Here is a 19162-nt window from a genome sequence, read left to right as displayed (position 1 = left end):
GTTTTGCTTCCTGATATACTTTTCCTTAGTTTGACATCATCCTGCTACCTGGTCTAAGAACTAGGTGCCCTTTACTTAACAAGATCTCAGCAGCCAGGGAAGCCTTTGGCCAGGCTGGCCTGAGCAGGCATGCCCAGTGTTCTCAGAGATGCTCACCTGGGGAGCGCCTTCGATGCCCAGCTGCAGTACCGCCTGGCCCTCCTCCAGAGGGAGGCACCTGATGGACTTGATCTGCTTGAACTCGGCCAGGCAGGTGGGCTGTGGGAAAGGAGGGGTTCCTTCAGACCATCCATTCCTGGGATTGGGCCATGAGGATTCATCAGTATGGGGTGGGGGTAGGGAGCGAGGAAGAACCAGGCATTGGAGTCTCTCGGCGGGGATGAAAAGGGAATCAAAGACCACTCAGGTTAGAAGGATCACCTACCCAAGCCCCTTGCAGAAGAAAAAATGAGCCTGGAAAGAGTCAAGGTTTGTCCATGGTCATATGCCAAGCTGGTGGTAGGGCCAGGGCTGGACCTGGTTCTGACTCCCAGGGACATGATAGCCCATATGCCATTGAAAGAGCAAGTACTATTGCCAGAAGAGCAACAGTAGTATCCTTCCCTCTTCCCCTCCCCCACCTTACCCACACGTGTCCCCACCCCCTCTGTGCCAGGGACAGTCCCAGGGATGTAATGGCCCACGCTCCCCATGCCGTTATCCCAAATAGCCTCCCCACAGCTGCTGATACCAAGAACCTCTCTGCTGTCAGCAATGGTGTGGAAGAACCGATGGGACAGGCCAGGATGGGAGGCAGCCAAAAGGGAAAGAGCACTCTGCCTGGAGCTGGGTGGGGCCTGCCCCCCTCCCCACCCCATCTCTCTCTACCTTTGCATCTTGACTTGTCAGCTGGCGGATGCCTTTAGGGCCAATGACCAGGTCCACAGTAATGTTCCATCCTTGCTGGAATCAAAGGAGAGACAGGTTGTTGCCTCTGTTCTGTCTGCCCGTATTTCAGAGGCTTGAAAACAGTTCACTAGCTAGACACAAGCCATGTCTCCTGGGCCCTCCAGCTCCTTCCATCCTAACCTCCCACCATACAGATCACCCTGCTCCCAACACTCTGCCAGCACTGCCCACCTCCTCCCAGAGTTGGAGCCAAGGTTTCAGCTCCCTTTGGCAAGCAAGTAGCTTAGCATTAGTTGCATTTTCAGATATATTGGGGGAGGTCCTGGTGCCACAGAACCTACAAGCAGTAGGTTGGAGGGTTGTCTCAACCCCCACCCCCACCCTGAGTTGCCGCCGTGGCCTGCTCTCCGGAGAGACTTGGGATTTGGGTCAGGGGGAGAATGAAAAGAGGGCAGTGTTACAATGAGTTCACAGCGATAGGTCTCCTGGTCAATGTTGGCGAAGCCTGCGAGGGTGTTGAAGAACTTCATGACGCACTCCTCCTCCCGGAGCGAGGCGTACTGCTGGAACGTCTGCTGGATCATCTTCCGGAACTGCTTGGGCTGGGTGAGAGGGTCAGGGGTGAGCGGGGCCCAATTCCTTCCCTTAGGATCTCACCGCAGGCCTGTGCACTGCTGTAGGACAGTTCCTTAGGCCTCTGTAGACCGTGAGGGCAGTGGTGATCTCTTACACCACGGTGGTCTCAAGGGAGCTCACCATGGCCCTGGGAGGCAGGCAGGGGTGGTAGCACCCCCGGTGCTCAGGCCATAGAGCTAAGTGGCTTTTGATGTGGAACTAGAGCAAGGTTTCTTGATTCCCGGACACAGATGGGCCCACGGGATGCATGGAGCAGTCCCAGGTCCAGATGGCCTAAGGCAGCGCAGACACCCTGGCTTGCCCAAGGGTCCCCAGCTCCATCCCTTATAGATCTATTCCTTGGGCAACATAAGGGAGACACGAAGGGAGTCTTTCTGGGCTCTTCATCTACTGGTTTCCTCACCTTTAAGTTCTCCTGCATTTGCCTTGGGAAAAACAGGTCCAGGCCCACTTCTTTCCTGAAAGTAAGGGGGAAAAAGTGACATTTGAGTTCACTTTGGTGGCTCAAATGGTAAAGAACTGCCTGCGTTGCGTGAGACCCAGGTTCGATCCCTGGGTCAGGAAGATCCTCTGGAGAAGGAAATGGTAACCCACTCCAGTGTTCTTGTCTGGAGAACCCCAGGGACGGTGGAGCCTGGTGGGCTGCCGTCTACGGGGTCGCACAGAGTCAGACATGACTGAAGCAACTTAGCAGCAGCAGCAGCAACCCACTCCAGTATTCTTGCCTGGAGAATTCCATGGACAGAGGAGCCTGGTGGGCTACCATCCATGGGGTTGCAAAGAATTGGACAAGACTGAGTGATTAATAATTTCTATATCCCCAACTCAGGACTTTGGGCCAATCAGGGAAAGGTGAGCACACCAGGGAGATGGGTCTTGCCTGGCTCTGGTCTGGGGATGGAGGTGTATAGGAGGTGAGCAAGAAGAGCAAAGCAGGAGAGGGGAAGGGAAGAGAGGCTGGGGCCAGTCCCAGGACTTACTCCAGGAGCTCGAAGTTGGACTTTTTGTCAAGTGCATTGTGGGGCATGTCCTTGAAGAACCGCCTGCAGAGAGAGAAGCCACAGGCCATCAGAGCTGGGCCACCCAACGCCCACATGTTGGCCCAAAAGCACCCTCCCCTGCCGGATGTGGGAACCACTAGGAGGGAGAAAAGAAGGAGAGGTGAAAAATTCAGTATTTAGAAAACTGTGAATTTTAGAAAACCCACAAATTTCCTCCCTAGGAAAGACTCCAGTTGTACTCCAGGGTGTCCACCTCTGGCTTATGCAGTTGGTGGGCAGAGGAGGAGGACAGGGGTTCTACCAGTGGTCTCTAAAAATAAATGACCCAAAGCAGCCAGCACTTGACTTATAGCTGAGAAACACTGACATCCACCTTTTAGGTTCTGTGTTCCCTTTGTGACTTCCTTTCCCCTCATTTGCTACCTCTGAAAATCTATGTGTATGCATGCAAATAATTATAAAATATAGTACACATAAAAACTTTAGCATTTATGAGACAGAAGAAGAAAATAAAACAAATCCATAATCCTGCCACCTGGGGTGACATCTGTTAAATTTTTATACATATTCTTTAAGTATGATTTTCCCTTAAAATATATGTCTTCATAGAGATTTTTAGGTATTACTTATTTATAATAATTGTTTACGTGGAGACCAAATAGCCAATACTATTTGTCTTATCTTCCCTTCCCTGTTTGGATCATTGTGTCTAGTAATTTCTTCAACTGTTGCAGACATTGTCCCACTCCTGATCATACATTAGTAACTCAATGTTACTTTAACCCATGTGTCCTTGTGCACATCTGGCAATAGTTTTATGCTTTTGATACCATAAGCAGAGAAGGGCAAGTAACTTATGATTCATAAACAATAAATTTACAAAATTTACAGTGTTTAGAAAAGGGTATGGTTAGGCCTTCATCTCACACTTTATTCTAAATATTTATTCTAGATAGATTAAAGGGAAAATGTTAATAATGAAATTATTTTAAAACTAGAAGAAAAGCTAGAGAAATATTCGCAAATCATGGAACTGAGAGGAATATCTGAAGCATGAAATCATAGAAGAGATCTACATAAAAACTTAAAACATGTAGTGCTATGTCCTTAACAGTTTTTATTAAATGGTATTTTTGAACATATTGTCAATCAAGATAAGTAATAATAATTATGGTCCCGATTTTAGAGGAAAAAAAATACATTGGAAAAAACCTGACTTGGAGCTACTCTGCTAATGGAGGTTATCTCTGGTTAATGGATTTTCAAATGATTTTAGTCACCTTTTCTCCTTCCCTACATGTTCCAAATACTCCACATTGTACAAGGCAGCATGGCCATCCGCAACGCCCCCTGGGTTGGGTGAGCTGCAAATGTACTTCCAGGTAACTGACCATATTGGCATGCTGCATGCAGTTAAGTAACTCTACAAAATAAATGTCAGCATGTGTCCACCAGCAAAGAGGTCTTCAGATCTTTCACGGTTACCCAGCCATACAAATTCATACTGTGCCCTCACCGTGTGCCAGGAGAAGGTGGCACCAACCCTGAGTTCAAGGATTTGATGGATTTCAGACTAGTGCATGTGAACCACTCGGCATCTGACAGAGTGGTGGATACATACGGCCTTATGGCCAATCCATGCAGGGAGGGGTAGGTGGGGTGGACCTGGGCAATGGGAGACTTCGAGACGGAGAGACCCTTGAGTGGGCACTGTAGGAAGAGCCCAGGGTCACACTGCCTGTTTTCAAGGTGTGCTTCACAGGCGTGCTCCGAGGTTTTCTAAGAATGTTGAGGGAAAGCAAACAACTTTGGGGACTTCCTTGGTGGCTCAGTGGTAAAGAATTAGTCTGTAGTGCAGGAGATGCAGGTTCGATCCCTGCATTGGGAAGATCTCCTGGAGGAGGAAATGGCAACCCACTCCAGTATTCTTGCCTGGAGAATCCTACAGACAGTGGAGCCTGGTGGGCTACAGCCTGTGGGGTCACAGAGTCAGAAAGGACTGAGTGTCTGAGCTGGATGATTTACTAACTCTGTACACATCTATTAGCACGTATTGGAGCAGGGGATACAGCAGTGAGCAACACAGATGGAATCCCAGCATTCGAGTGTCTCCCAGAAGCTTGCCTAGTGTTCAAAGGAACGTTTACTGGATCACCTGGATGGCAGGTAGAAGGAAGAAGCCAGAGCCTGGAGGCAAGAACAGTGGCAGCGAAAGGCAGACAGGGGACACCGACCAGAGAGAGGGCTGGCGCCTCTCTTCCCAGGGCCAGACAGTGAGCACCTCAGGGCCTTACCATCTGTCAGCCACCACTTGTCCCCTTCCGGCTCTCACATTCCTGCCTTGGAGGAGAGTCCAAGCTGGCTGAGAGCCCAGTGGAGGAGGGAAGGAGCAGGCAACCTCCCTGGAGTGGCCCGGAGGCCACCTACCTGAGCTCCAGACAGCCCAGCTGCAGGGCCATCCCCTCGCTGACCTTGCTGGCATAGCGCTGCATGTAGTCGTTCCGGAGCTGGCAGGAGAAAGGCCACGGTTCAGACTCCCGCCCTCACTCCCCATTTCCCTGAGATGAGCAGAGTCCCCAGGAGGTGGAGGGGGCTTTGAACACCATCCTGCTCCTCTGAGTGGTCTCTCATCCCTCCCCCCACAAATGCACAACCACATAGCAGGAGGGGGAGGTGCCCTGGGTAGTGTTGATTGTGCCCCCACAGGCGTGATCGAGTTTTTGAAGTACTTTCAAAGCACATTTTTTTAAGCGTCCACAAGGCAGGAAGTTCAGGTTCCCCTCTCCCACCCCTCACTTTGGAGATAAAGAAACTGGAAATGGGAGGAGGAGTTAGTCATTTATTCTGGCTTCCCGATGGTTCAGCGGTAAAGAATCCTCCTGCAGTGCAGGAGACACAGATGAGGGTTTGACCCCTGGGTTGGGAAGATCCTCTGGAGGAGGGCATGGCAACCCACTCCAGGATTCTAGCCTGGAGAGGCAAGAGGGGCTTGGCGGACTACAGTCCTTGGGTTTGCAAAGAGTCGGACATGACTGAGCGGCTGAGCACACACGCACACAGTAATTTACCCAAAGCCTTGTTGGTAAGTAGTGACGGATGTCACTCAAGATATGAGAAAAGTCTGGCTCGGTCTCTAGAGGACCGGGAGGGAGACGTAGGCTGGGGCAAAGGCCAGGCACAAAACGGCTGTGGCGGCTCTCGTGCACGTAGTGCTTATTTGCCGCCATGTCTTGTGCTGGGCACCTCAGGGGCACTACAGCCAAGGGTGCGGTGAGCTCCAAACAGCTCATGGAAGTCAGTTATTAAGTTTTCCAAAATTTTGTGAGCTGCTTGATATATTAGTCTTTTGAAATAGGCCAAGATGGGAGTATTTGATTTAGTTTAGTTGCTAAGTTTTGTTTGACTCTTGTGACCCCACAGACTGTAGCCCATCAGGTTCCTTTGTCCATGGGATTTCCCAACTAAGAATACTGGAGTGGGTTGCCATTTCCTTTTACAGAGGATCTTCTGGACTCAGGTCTCCTGCACTGCAGGTGGATTCTTTACTGCCTGAGCTACCAGGGGTTATTTACACCATGGAAATTGGCAAGTACTACAAATCAGAGAGTTGGTTTACGAGAACACTGCTAGTACTATAGTTAGGTCTTCATGGCAGCCCAGTAATGTGCGTATTCTTCTTATCATCCCCTTTTTATAGAAGAGGAAACAACCTCATGCAGGTAAATTAGGTCCCGAGGGGTTTCAGGTTGAGAAGTGGCAAAACTGGGCTAGAAACCAGGTGTGTCAGACAGCTGAGCCTGTGTGCTATGATTGCTCCCCTTCTCTTTGGACTTGCTCTGCCTGCTTCCCCAGCCAGGTCGTCTGGGTAGAAAATAGCCACTAGGAAAATCCAAGAGGGCCTGTGCCTATGGGGAGGGGTCATTCAGCCCTCAGGTGTGAAGGAAGCAGGTTTGGATAGCTGACCAGGGACCAAGGAATGTCCCCGAGAGAACTTTCCTAGAATGAGACCTTCAAAATGCAAGCCTTGTCTTTCCATCTCCCCAGGAGAGGATGGTCATAGGACCCAGGGGACTGGAAGATAAAATACTTTTACCTGTTGGTAAAAATAAAGCAGCGTGGTCTTGTCTTCTTTCAGACTCTCCATGAAGTCCTCTGGCAGGTAGCGGACTTGAAGGTCATACCTGGGACAGGAAGTTCAAATTCTCTGGTTGACAGAGGGAAGCTGGTCCTACCAGGGGCTGCCACGGAGCTCCTGGCTACCCATTCAGGACTTGCTCCTTCTTTCCTTCTTTTCCATGGGTGGGGGGAGGACCACAGAGGACAGAGTGGGGGCGTTGCCAGCCACAGTGGTCAGTGCTGGTTCTGACTCTCTGTCTCCTCCCCGTGATGGTAGCTGTTCTCCTTAGTTTTACTCCCCAGCCCTTGGCTTGGCTGCCCCTCCTTGCACTTCTGCTCCTCCTCCTCCATAGCGCCAAGAGCATCCAGTCCAGGGATGCACCTAGATATCCATCTTGGAATGCGGATGTGTGATGAGCCCTTATTAGGTCTTAGCAAACACATGTATTGGATGCTGCAGAAGGGCCAACCTAATATGCCACTCAGATTTTCTATAATATTCTCAGACGTTGGTAAGTGCTCTGAGGAAAGGCGTTCCAGGGTCTCCCCACTCCTCATTTCCCCCCACCCCCATTCCAGAACCTGCAGCTCCTCTCTTACCTCCACTCAGCTTCCACATGCAGACACTCATACTTGTCCTGCACCTCCCCGACTGTCATCAGCGGATGTAGCCAGTGGATCTCGTCTGACTTCATGTGCTTCAGCCTCAGCCCATAGCAGTCAGCCAGCTGGATGTTGGGCCCGATCCGCCCGCTCAGCAGGATGGAGGCGATGACTTCCTACAGAGGAGAAAAGAGGAGGCTTGACTCAGGGGTATGCCCTTCTGGGCTCCCACAGTCCTCACAGAGCCCCTGGAAGTGTGATTCTCTAGGGTGGGATTCTGACTTAAACGTTTTATTTGTCTCTGATTCACTAGCACCTAGTGTAAGGCTTGGTATGCAGTAGGCTCTATGTGATGAATGAGCAAGTTTGCAAAGTCAGACAGAGATGGAGGAACTGAGAGGAGAAGCAAAGGAGAAAATGCAGTGAGGCAAAGAGCATGGATTCCATGCTTATGCATTTCATTCCAACCCAACCAATCCATAACTGACCAGGTAAGAAGCGCCCTCTGAATGGCTTCCAATTCAGCCAGGATTACTAAGCATCTGCAGCAAGCATTTCTGGGAACTGTGCATACATTATTTCACTGAATCTGTGCAACACAAGGGAGCAGGTGTTACATTCCCATTTCGCTGATGGGGAAAGTTATGGAGACCACAGGGGCTTCCTTGATAGCTCAGTTGGTAAAGAATCCATCTGCAATGCAGAAGACCCAAGTTCAATGCCTGGCCTGGAAAGATCTGCTGGAGAAGGGATAGGCTACCCAGTCCAGTATTCTTGGGCTTCCCTTGTGGCTCAGCTGGTAAAGAATCTGCCTGCAATGCGGGAGAGCTGGGTTTGATCCCTGGGTTGGGAAGATCCCCCAGAGAAGGGAAAGGCTACCCACTCTAATAATCTGGCCTGGAGAATTCCATGTACTATATAGTCCATGGGGTTGCAAAGAGTCAGACACAACTGGGCGACTTTCACTTCACTTCACTTCACTTTAATGGAGATCACACAGCTCATGGCATTAAGCTGGAATATGGACTCTGAGCCCTGGACTCTGAGGACTAGTACTAGATCAAGCTGCTTCATGGACATGTGGGCAGGGTAAGATAGAAGGGCAGACTCACACTAGGGATTAGGTGGCACCATTTCTGTACAAGAAGCCTGGCCACCAGAAAGAGAGTGTTGACAAAAAATTAGGTGCCCTCCTTATTCCTGCTTTCTTGACCAGAAGCCAGCCCACCTCACAGCCTGATGCCATAGCTTCCTGGCCTGGAGCCTGAGCTGGATTAAGAGGCCTATTGACAGCAGCCTGGAAAACCACCATCTATAAAGTCCTGCCTACTTCTGAAGTCACACTGATTTCACTGTAACTCAGGTTACTCATGGAGTTCCACACATAATTGGTCAATCAAGCCCACTCCCGATGGAGTAAAAAGTACTCTAATGGCAAGTGAAAAACTCACAAGCACTAACCAATCTCTGCTGAGTGTCTTTGCAGTACATGCCACCCAGTCTGAGACCCCTGTGAATAGTGAAAACTTCAAATATATATGAAGAAGACACAAGTCAGTAGTTTAGTATAATAAATCCCCATGTATACCCCACCCATCCTCAACAGTTACTAACATTTCACCATTTTTACTTCTATAACACCAGCATCTACTACTTAACCACCACTCAACTATCATCAATTTTTACAGTTCTTCTTTCACAGTGAAATTTATATTAAAGACACAGAGTTTAGCTACACAGTTTGACACATGAACACACCTGTGCAACCCACATATCAATTAAGACATTTCCAGATCTCCAGAAAGTTCCCTCATACCCCTTTTCAGTCAACTTTCATGGTACATTCCTACTTCCGGTTCTAGGCAACAATTTTTTCCTCCCACTTTTACTGAGCTTTGCCTGTTGTGGAACTACATATAATTGGAATCATTTCATATATATTATTCATCCTCTTGTTGCTAAATACCTGGGCTATTCCTCATTTTTGCTATTGTAAATAAAATTACCATGAGCATTAATGTACAAGTCTTTTTGAGTATGTGTGTTGTCATTTCCTCTGGACAAATACCTAGGAGAAAAATGACTGGGTCAAAGGTAGATGAACTTCATAAGTGATTGCTACAATGATTCCATTTTATATATATATTGTGATATATGAGATGTCCATTACACTACATCCTCTTCAACTTTTGGTGTTAGAAATGTTTTTCAGTTCAGTTCAGTTCAGTTCAGTCTCTCAGTCGTGTTCGACTCTTTGCGATCCCATGAATCGCAGCACGCCAGGCCTCCCTGTCCATCACCAACTCCCGGAGTTCACTCAGACTCATGTCCATCGAGTCCGTGATGCCATCCAGCCGTCTTATCCACTGTCGTCCCCTTTTCCTCCTGCCCCCAATCCCTCCCAGCATCAGAGTCTTTTCCAATGAGTCAACTCTTCGCATGAGGTGGCCAAAGTACTGGAGTTTCAGCTTTAGCATCAGTCGTTCCAAGGAACACCCAGGACTGATCTCCTTTAGAATGGACTGGTTGGTTCTCCTTGTAGTCCAAGGGACTCTCAAGAGTCTTCTCCAACACCACAGTTCAAAAGCATCAATTCTTCAGCGCTCAGCTTTCTTCACAGTCCAACTCTCACATCCATACATGACTACTGGAAAAACCATAGCCTTGACTAGACAGACCTTTGTTGGCAAAGTAATATCTCTGTTTTTTAATATGCTATCTAGGGTGGTCATAACTTTCCTTCCAAGGAGTAAGCATCTTTTAATTTCATGGCTGCAGTCACCATCTGCAGTGAGTTTGGAGCCCAGAAAAATAAAGTCTGACACTGTTTCCACTGTTTCCCCATCTATTTGCCATGAAGTGATGGGACCGGATGCTATGATCTTTGTTTTCTGAATGTTGAGCTTTAAGCCAACTTTTTCACTCTCCTCTTTCACTTTCATCAAGAGGCTTTTTAGTTCCTCCTCACTTTCTGCCATAAGGGTGGTGTCATCTGCATATCTGAGGTTATTGATATTTCTCCTGGCCATCTTGATTCCAGCTTGTGCTTCTTCCAGCCCAGCGTTTCTCATGATGTACTCTGCATAGAAGTTAAATAAGCAGGGTGACAATATACAGCCTTGACGTCCTCCTTTTCCTATTTGGAACCAGTCTGTGGTTCCATGTGGAATATTAGACATTTTAGTGTGTATGCATAGTATCCCACTGTGTTTTTAACTTGCATTTCCCTGAAGACTAACAATATTGAGCACTCTTCCATCTGCTTATAACAGTTGATATGTCTTCCTTTGTGAGGTACTTGTTCAAATTCGTTGTCCATTGTGTGTGTGTGTATTGACTGTAGGAGGTCCTTATACAATCTAGATAAAAGTACTCTGCATATGTTTTATGAATATCTTCTCTAGATCTCTCCTGTGAAAGAAAGTGAAAGTGAAAGTCGCTCAGTCATGTCTGACTCTGCGACCCCTTGAACTGTAGGCTAGCAGACTGTTCTGTCCATGAAATTCTCTAGCTCAGAATACTGGAGTAGGTAGCCATTCCCTTCTCCAGGGGATCTTCCCAACCCAGGGATCAAACTGAGGACTCCCACATTGCAGGTGGATTCTTTACCATCTGAGCCTCCAGGGAAGCCCAAGAACACTGGAGTGGGTAGCTTATCCCTTCCCCAGGGGATCTTCCAGACCCAGGAATCGAACCAGGATCGCCTGCATTGCAGGTAGATTCTTTATCAGCGGAGCTACCAGGGAAGCCCAGATCTGTACTGTGCCTATTATTTATTTCCTTAACAGTATCTTTCAATAAAGTCTCATTTACCAAAATATTCTTTTATGGTCAGTGCTTTTTACATCTTAAGAAATCTTTGCCTGTCTCCAAATCATGAATATATTCTCCTGTTTTTTTTTGTATAAACTTCATAGCTTTAGGACTTCCCTGGTGGTCCAGTGGCCAATGCAGGGGTCGTGGGCTCAATGCCTGGTCTGGGAAGATTCCATGTGCAGAGGGATAACTAAACCTGTGCGTCACAACTATTGGAGTCCTCGTTCCCTAGAGCCCATGCTCCACAATAAGAGACTGCAGACCGGAGAGGAACCCCTGCTGTACAAAACTAGGGAAAGGCTGCACACAGCAACAAAGACTTGGTGCAGCCAAAAGTTAATTGATTTTTAAAAGGTTATAAAATAAAAACTTCATAGTTTTAGCTTTTACCTTTGTCTCTGTGATTGAGCTTGAGTTAACTTTTGTGTCGGGCATGAAGTAGGGGTCAAATAAATTTTATTTTTAATCATAAAGATCTATGGTTATTCAGCATTGGCTGTTGATTTTCATTTCCTAATTGAGTTGCTTTGCTGTCTTTGTCAAAATCAATTGGCCATATAAATTCTGGGCTGTCAGTTCTGTTCTATTGATCTCTGCCTGCACTGTGCCGATGCCGCTCTGTCTGCATTACTGTAGCTTTAGATAAGATCTTTTAAATTTTTATTTATTTATTTTATTTAGTTTGGTGTGCTGGGTCTTCATCGCTGCTCACTGGCTTTCTCTGGTTGCAGTGAGTGGAGGATACTCCCCAGGAGCAGTACACGGGCTTCTCTTTGTGGTGTCTTTTCCTTGTTTGGAAATAGGAGGTCTAGGTACCTGGGCCTCAGTAGTCAGGTACCAAGGCATGTGAGATCTTAGTTCCCAGACCAGGGATTGAACCTGTGTCCCTTGCATTGGCAGGCAGACCAGAGAACGGGTGAACCGCCGAACCACCATTCTTAATCAGTGAACCTCCAGGGAAGTGCCTAGAGAAGATCTTGAAGTCAAACAGCATAAGCCTTCCGCCATTTCTTCCCCAAGATTATTGTGCTATTCTGGGTCTCTGCATCTCCATATACATTTTTGAATCAGTTTGTCACTTTCTATTTAAAATATCTGCTGAATTGTGATTGAGACTGTGTTACATCTATAGCTTAGCGAGGAAGAACTGGCATCTTAACAGCACGGAGTCTTCCAGTCCTCACACATGGTATATTTCTCCACTCATTTTGCTTGTCTTTCATGTTTGTCAGCAATGATTTGTAGTTTCCAGTGTATAGGTTTTACAGGTCTTTTGTTAAATTCATTCCTAATTTTAACAATTGGGACTGATGCTGGAACTCCAATACTTTGACCACCTGATGTAAACAGCTGACTCACTGGAAAAGACCCTGATGCTGGGAAAGATTGAGGGCAGGAGGAGAAGGGGACGGCAGAGGATGAGATGGTTGGGTGGAATCACTGACTCAATGAACATGAGTTTGAGCAAACTCTGGGAGATAGTGAAGGACAGGGAAGCCTGGCATGCTGCAGTCCATGGGGTCACAATGAGTTCAACACGACTTAGCAACTGTACTACAACAACATGGTTTGAGAGAGAAAGGCCTGTTTATTGAGAGAACCTAGGACCAATGACACCCTGATAGTCAGCTGGATACCAAACACCCAGTCTTACTTTCCAAATACCCTTCTGTACTAAACAGATCCAGGATTCCTTGGAGAAATGCTGATTCCCTGGGTGGGGCAAAGAAGGTCTGAGATGAGCCTGGAATATCTTTTTGTGCTAGAAGAAAAGGAAGTGTTTAGAGAATGTTGGGGGATGCATAACAAGGAACCCGTATCAGCTTAAAGGGGCTGGACAAGCCAAGCCTGGGAGAACATAAGCATTACAGTCTACCATGGTGGAGTGCATCCACAGAATAAAACAGAATCTAGGACAGATAAGCAAATAAATGGGGGAGAAGAGGATGCTTTTCTTTAGAGTAGAATACTAGCTAGGAAATATAGAAGGATGGAAATAGAAAATGACTGTCAACAAACTCAGTGTTGGTTAGTTCAGGCATGATTCATCAATGGACGATAAGGCTGGAGGGCAGAGGATACTGACATGGTCTGAGTGTATCTCCTTTCAGACACTAATCAAATACAAAGGAAAACCTGGCAGACACAAGTGACCAGGTCAACAAAGATAACTTCACCAGTGCTAGAACAAGGTCAAGAGGACATGCCTCCCACCTTGATACACTGAGATGGGTACAGGACATCATTTCTGTGCCGTCTCTGCTCTGAGTTCACGATGAGTCTAGGCACGGACCTGGGCGAGTGGTCTCCTCAGAGACTGATAGATGGAATAAAGGGGTTACCTCTCTCAGACTGAGAAACTCTTTCAGATTGGAGGAGACCAGAGAGATATGACAACCAAATGCAATGTGTGTTCCTCGACCAGACAGGAAAAATAGATATTTTAGGCACAGTTGGTGAAATTTGAATGGGTTCTATGGTTCGGGTTTCCCTGGTGGCTCAGCAGTAAAGAATTCACCTGCCAATGCAGGAGACATGAGTTCGATCCCTGGGTCAGGAAGATCCCCTGGAAAAGGAAATAGCAACCCATTCTAGTATTCTTGCCTGGAGAATCCCATGGACAGAGGAGCCTCGTGGGTTACATTCCAGGGGGCCACAAAGAGTAGGACACGGCTTAGCAACTGAACAGCAAATGGTTTAGATGGTAGTGGTGATTGTAGCAATGGTGATTTCCCATTTTGGACAGTCACAGTTCTGTAGAAGAGTGACCTTGTGTGGGAGAAATAAACACTGAAGTCTTTCCAGTGATGGAGCAGTACTGCTGCAACTTGCTTTCAAATAACTCAGGAAGAGAATAAGGATAGTGGGCATAGTGTATGCGTGTTTATGAAGAGACAGGGCCACTATGTATGGAAAATGACACATTTCAACGATTGGGAAATCTGGAGGTAGGTGATATGGGACTTCGGCCACGTCTTTCAACTTTTTAACGTTTTAAATAATTTCAAAATGAAGAGTCTCTGGTGAGGGAGATTCCCAGCCATATAAGAATTAAAGGCACCATATCAAATGGACTAATAGAATTTCTGTCCAGCTGGACAGGGGCCTTGCATCCAGCTTCTCTTCCACTCAGAGTCTCGGAGAGGAACCAGGCTGTATCCACTCTTTGCTCTGTGGTTTGTAAAACTCTACAGGGCATAACTGGTGCAAATTTTTTCCCCCTAGGTTTCCTTCTAAAATGCAACCAACTTCTATCATGGAGATGTTGGGATAAGGTTAACTCTAGATCTTCAGAGTGGAGATTCATTAAGAGACTCTTCGTACAACAGATTTTCACAGGAAGATTGATCTCAGCTTCAGGTAAGGAAGAGTATGAAGTGTACTATCTGGGGGGCTGCCTGGTACTGAGCAGGCTTTTACCAGAAGGCATTCTTCCTAGAGGAGGAAACCTGAAGCTTCTGGGGGGAGGGAGCTTTACCAAATGGCTACTCCACCCACCGTCACCATCACCATCACCCCACTAGTTACTGATGAAAGGATGTTGTACATAAAAGAACTTGGCTGCTCTTTGTCCTTGCTCTGGGAGGGGAGCCTCTGAACCCCTGAAATTTCCTAAGTATCACTTAGAGTATCTTTATTGTTCCTGGTGGGTTCCTTGGACTGAGGTTTATGCTGATGAAATGATTCATGGTGGGCCCCTGAAAAGTCTCATGATGAGGGCTGGCCTTGTTGGAAAAACCAACCATGTCATTAGAGATTTAGAGCTTTGAATTACATGATATTAGCCTGGCTGAGGAGGAGGAGGCGGAAGGTTGGAGGATCAAATCAAATAGATAAAGAGAATGTGATACACAAATACAATGGAATATTACTCAGCCATTAAAAGGAATGGAATAATGCCATTTGCAGGAACATGGACAGACCTGGAGACTGTCATACTCAGTGAAGTAAACCAGATAGAAAAATAGAAAGATAATACAATATCCCTTCTATGCAGACTCTAAAAAGAAAAATGATATAAATGGATTTATTTACAAAACAGAAATAGACTTGCATATTTTAACAATGAACTTGTGGTTGCCAAGGGGAAGGATGGGGGGATGGGACAGTTAGGGAGTTTGGGATGGACATGTACACACTGCTATATTTAAAATGGATAACCAACAAGAACCTACTATATAGCACAGGGAACTCAGTTCAATGTTATGTGACAGCCTGGTTTGGAGGAGAATGGATACATGTATACGTACGGCTGAGTCCCTTCACTGTTCACCTGAAACTATTACAACATTGTGAATTGACTCTACCCCAGTAGAAAATAAAAACTTTAAAAATAAAATAAATAAAAAAGAAGACGCTTCTTTTTTGGGGGTGGAAGGGAGAAAGTGGCTTAAGAGGAAGGGGCCCCTAGAGTGAGCCGGGGAATCAATTTAAAAGAAAAAAAACTTTGAGGTTTGACATGATCTCACCATGGAGGCTTTGGCATCAGTGCTGCAGCCCCCTCACCCTTCACTGCCTCTTCTCTCACATCCACATAGCTTCTTGTCCAAACGGTGGGAGCAGGGGTATCAGCACTCTGCCCACAGCTCATAAACTGTCATTAATGAGTTCCATATTTCTTTCTCTATGAATAAATCACTTTGAAAAACAAGAGTATAGGATGTTTACCTGCTCACGAAATTGCCATATGCGACATGGTAGAAAGTGGGGGGTGGTGGGGAAGCTGTCTTAATTTTATCAATTGTTATTGAGCTAAGCCCAGGATTCTTTTTCTTTTTTTTTTTTTGCTACAAGAAAATCTTTCCTTCTGCCCATGTGAGGGCTACTGAAAGGCAGGCCCCCAATCAGCCCATGGCTCACAGCTTCAGATGTGCAAATAGTGGGATTTCTGTGGCTTTTCCTCCTGCTTGACTGACATAAAAGTATTGGCTTTATCAACCAGCGTGAAGACCTCAGACTGCCTGCACCTCTCTCCCTGTTCTCTGGCATCTCCTCTTACAGGTCAGAAACAAACAAGGGGCAGGACTAGATGCCTATCCCCATGCCCAGGATAATGTAGTTATAAAGAAAAAAGATCCGAGCAATTATTGCTCAATCCATTTTCTTGCTCTTTTGTTGGAGTTGAGTCACATTTTTTCCAACTGAAATTGACTTTTTTTTTGAAATTGATTTTTATATATAGTGTGAGGGCTCAGACAGTAAGGAATCTGCCTGCAATGCAGGAGACCCGGGCTCAATCCCTGGTTGGGAAGATTGCCTGAAGAAGGGAATGGCAACCCACTCTAGTATTCTTGCCTAGAGAATCCTATGGACAGAGGATCCTGGGGGCTATAATCCAGGGGGTCACAAAGAGTCGGATATGGCCAGCAACTAAACCATCATGCCTGATGTCACACCCCTTACTGGGGGAAGCCTGCAACCAGTGGTTGGTCACCGTGGGGGTTTCAAGCCCCTATCCTTTCATGCCCAGCAGAGCCATCCCATCCCAGCTCCAGTGCTCCCTGTGACATGTCCTGTCACAGCCCAACTCTTTTCTCTGCCCAGTCCTGTTCTTTTTAATCACTCGCTCCAGGTGAGGTTCATGGGCATGCTCACTGATGCTTCCTGCCTGCAAAGATCATTAAGGTCTGCCTTCTGGGAACCCACCTGAGGCTCTGGCCTTCATTTGCTTTCCAGGCTTGATCTAACTCACTCTCCTTACTTCTTACTCTTTGGCTTATGAAAACAAAATGATGGAACTTAGGGACTTCCTTGGTGGTCCATAGTTAAGACTTCATCTTCCAATGCACAGGGTTTGGATTTCATCCCTGGTCAGAGAGCTAAGATCCCACATGCCACTTGGCCAAAAAACCAAAATGTAAAACAGAAACAATATGGTCCATATTTTAAAAAATCTTTTTAAAATAATAGAAATTAAAATTTTAATAACTTGAAACTTTGGTTTTATAAAGTCCTGCTTAAATTGTACTTTAAAAGTTACCCCTTTGAAACGAAAGCCACATTTAAGGAGGTGACTTTTGTTACTGGGTTCTCATTTTCTAGACAATAAGATCCAGACTCTTTAACATGAGGCATAAAAGGCTCTCTGGAATTTTCCTCTGTGTATTTTTTCCAGATCATCTCCCACGCTGACACACAATGAATTCTAAGCACCTGCCATCTCCCAGTATTACTCTCCATGCCCAGGAGGCTCTTCCCTCCTAGAGGATGCCAGGTCCCCTCCCCTCCTGTCCTCTCCTGATTGAATTGCATCAAAGCAGTCCCATCAAAGCAGTCAGTCCTAAAGAAAATCAACCATGAATATTCATGGGAAGAACTGATGCTGAAGCTGAAGATCCAAAACTTTGGCCACCTGATTCGAAAAGCCTGCTCATTGGAAAAGACCTTGATGCTGGGAAAGATGGACGGCCAAAGGAGAAAGGGATAGCAGAGGATGAGATGGTTAGACAGTATCACCAACTAAATGGACATGAATTTGAGCAAACTCCTGGAGATAGTGAAGGACAGCAAAGCCTGTTGCAAACAGTCAGACAGGACTTAGCAATTGAACAATAACAACAAGCTCTCTGAGGTCCCCTGGGAAGCCCTGCCTGAATTGCCTTGACAGGGTTTGTTTTCGTCCCTGGGTTCCCAAAGAAGTTTGCACACTCTAAGATGCTGTTGGGCTTCCCTGGTGGCTCAGATGGTAAAGAATCCGTCTGCAATGCAGAATGCGGGAGACCTGGGTTTGATCTCTGGGTTGAGAAGATCCCCTGGAGAAGGGAACAGCTATCCACTCCAGTATTCCGGCCTAGAGAATTCCACAGACAGAGGAGCCTGGAAGACTACAGTTCATAGGATTGCAAAGAGTCAGACACGACTGAGTGATTTTCACTTTCATGTTTGTCTTTCAGGTTGCTGTTATGGGTTGAATTTCCCACCCTCCTCTCTGGGATATGTTGAAATCCGAACTGCCAGACCTTAGAACATGACCTTATTTGGAAGCAAGAGTTTTAGATACTAATCAACTTAAAATGAAGTAGTTAGAGCGGACCTTAATCCAATATGACAGGTGTCTTTATAGAAAAGAGAAATTCGGACGCAATGGGAATTACACACCCAAGAAGAATGCCATGTGAAGATAGGGGATCTTATTGCAGAAACCAGTAATTGAGAAACCAAGCACCACATTCGGAGAGTTGGAGAACTCAGGTTTATGACGCCGGTGGGACCACAGGAGTTAACACTCTAAGCTCTGAGCCCCAAACAAAGGGGTTACAGAGTTTTTATAGACAGACTATAGTGGGCAACACTAGCTGCTAATAGGCTGGTTTAAACTAAGGGGTTTCACACACTGGGAACAGCAGTCAAGATGGGGAAGGGGATGCGTGACCTTTACATGGAGAGGCACGATTAAGCAGGTTTGCAGGGCCTTGCAAAAAGCAGCACAAGGGTGAGTGAGATAAGCTCCAGCTTCTAGTATTTTAAGTCCCCACTTTCTGAGACTACATGATATAGGTGATCCAGACTTTGCAATGAGCAAGCTGAGTTACAGAGGCAGAAAGAGCAGGAGGTTATGTAAAATTGTAACTTTTCCTTTTCATTCTGAGTAATACTTCTGCGAGCCCAGGAATGGTAATGGTTGCTAGGAACCACCCAAGGTGAGGAAGATGCAAGGAAACATTGTTCTCTTACAGGTTTCTGAGGGAACATGGCTCTGCCAACAACTTGACCTTGGACTTCTAGCCTGCAGATCTGTGATAAAAATGAATTTTTGTTGTTTTGACTCACCCCACTTGTGTTACTTTGTTAGAGAAGCCAGAAGAAATTAATACAGACATTCACCAATTAGAACTAAGGCAATGGTTGATATTTGTCTTTCTAACCTTTCAAATGCAAGGTTGGAAGCCAAACCTTACATACAATATTATCCTCTTGACAAGCCCAGTACTTGGCCCACAGGAGAGTCTCAGATACTTCAGGGTTGAATGAATGAGTAAATGAATAGAAGCCAGCTCTCTGGATAAGAAGTCAGGGTTATGAGAGACAGGGACCCACATTAAAAGATGTTCAAGAAATCAAGAGTGTGGTGACTAATGACATCACCAAGACTTTGGCATCTA

At 46.4% G+C, this 19162-nt stretch overlaps 1 protein-coding gene across 2 annotated transcripts in view; it reads right to left on the bottom strand.

Annotated features, from left to right (window-relative positions):
* PTK2B (protein tyrosine kinase 2 beta) overlaps window positions 1-19162 on the bottom strand; it is a 138248-nt gene that overhangs the window by 28936 nt on the left and 90150 nt on the right. For both annotated transcript variants that reach the window (XM_052644962.1, XM_052644963.1), the window contains exons 3-10: window positions 7242-7420; window positions 6619-6706; window positions 4953-5032; window positions 2505-2567; window positions 1928-1982; window positions 1350-1490; window positions 868-942; window positions 157-258 (exon numbers count right to left, since the gene is read on the bottom strand). In XM_052644962.1, the coding sequence (XP_052500922.1) occupies window positions 157-258; window positions 868-942; window positions 1350-1490; window positions 1928-1982; window positions 2505-2567; window positions 4953-5032; window positions 6619-6706; window positions 7242-7420 (783 nt within the window). The remainder of the gene's footprint in view (window positions 1-156; window positions 259-867; window positions 943-1349; window positions 1491-1927; window positions 1983-2504; window positions 2568-4952; window positions 5033-6618; window positions 6707-7241; window positions 7421-19162) is intronic.

The sequence above is a fragment of the Budorcas taxicolor genome, chromosome 8, assembly GCF_023091745.1.
Source record: "Budorcas taxicolor isolate Tak-1 chromosome 8, Takin1.1, whole genome shotgun sequence".
NCBI lineage: Eukaryota > Metazoa > Chordata > Mammalia > Artiodactyla > Bovidae > Budorcas > Budorcas taxicolor.
Note: the sequence above shows the minus strand (reverse complement) of the source record. Positions and strands in the feature narration are given on the sequence as shown.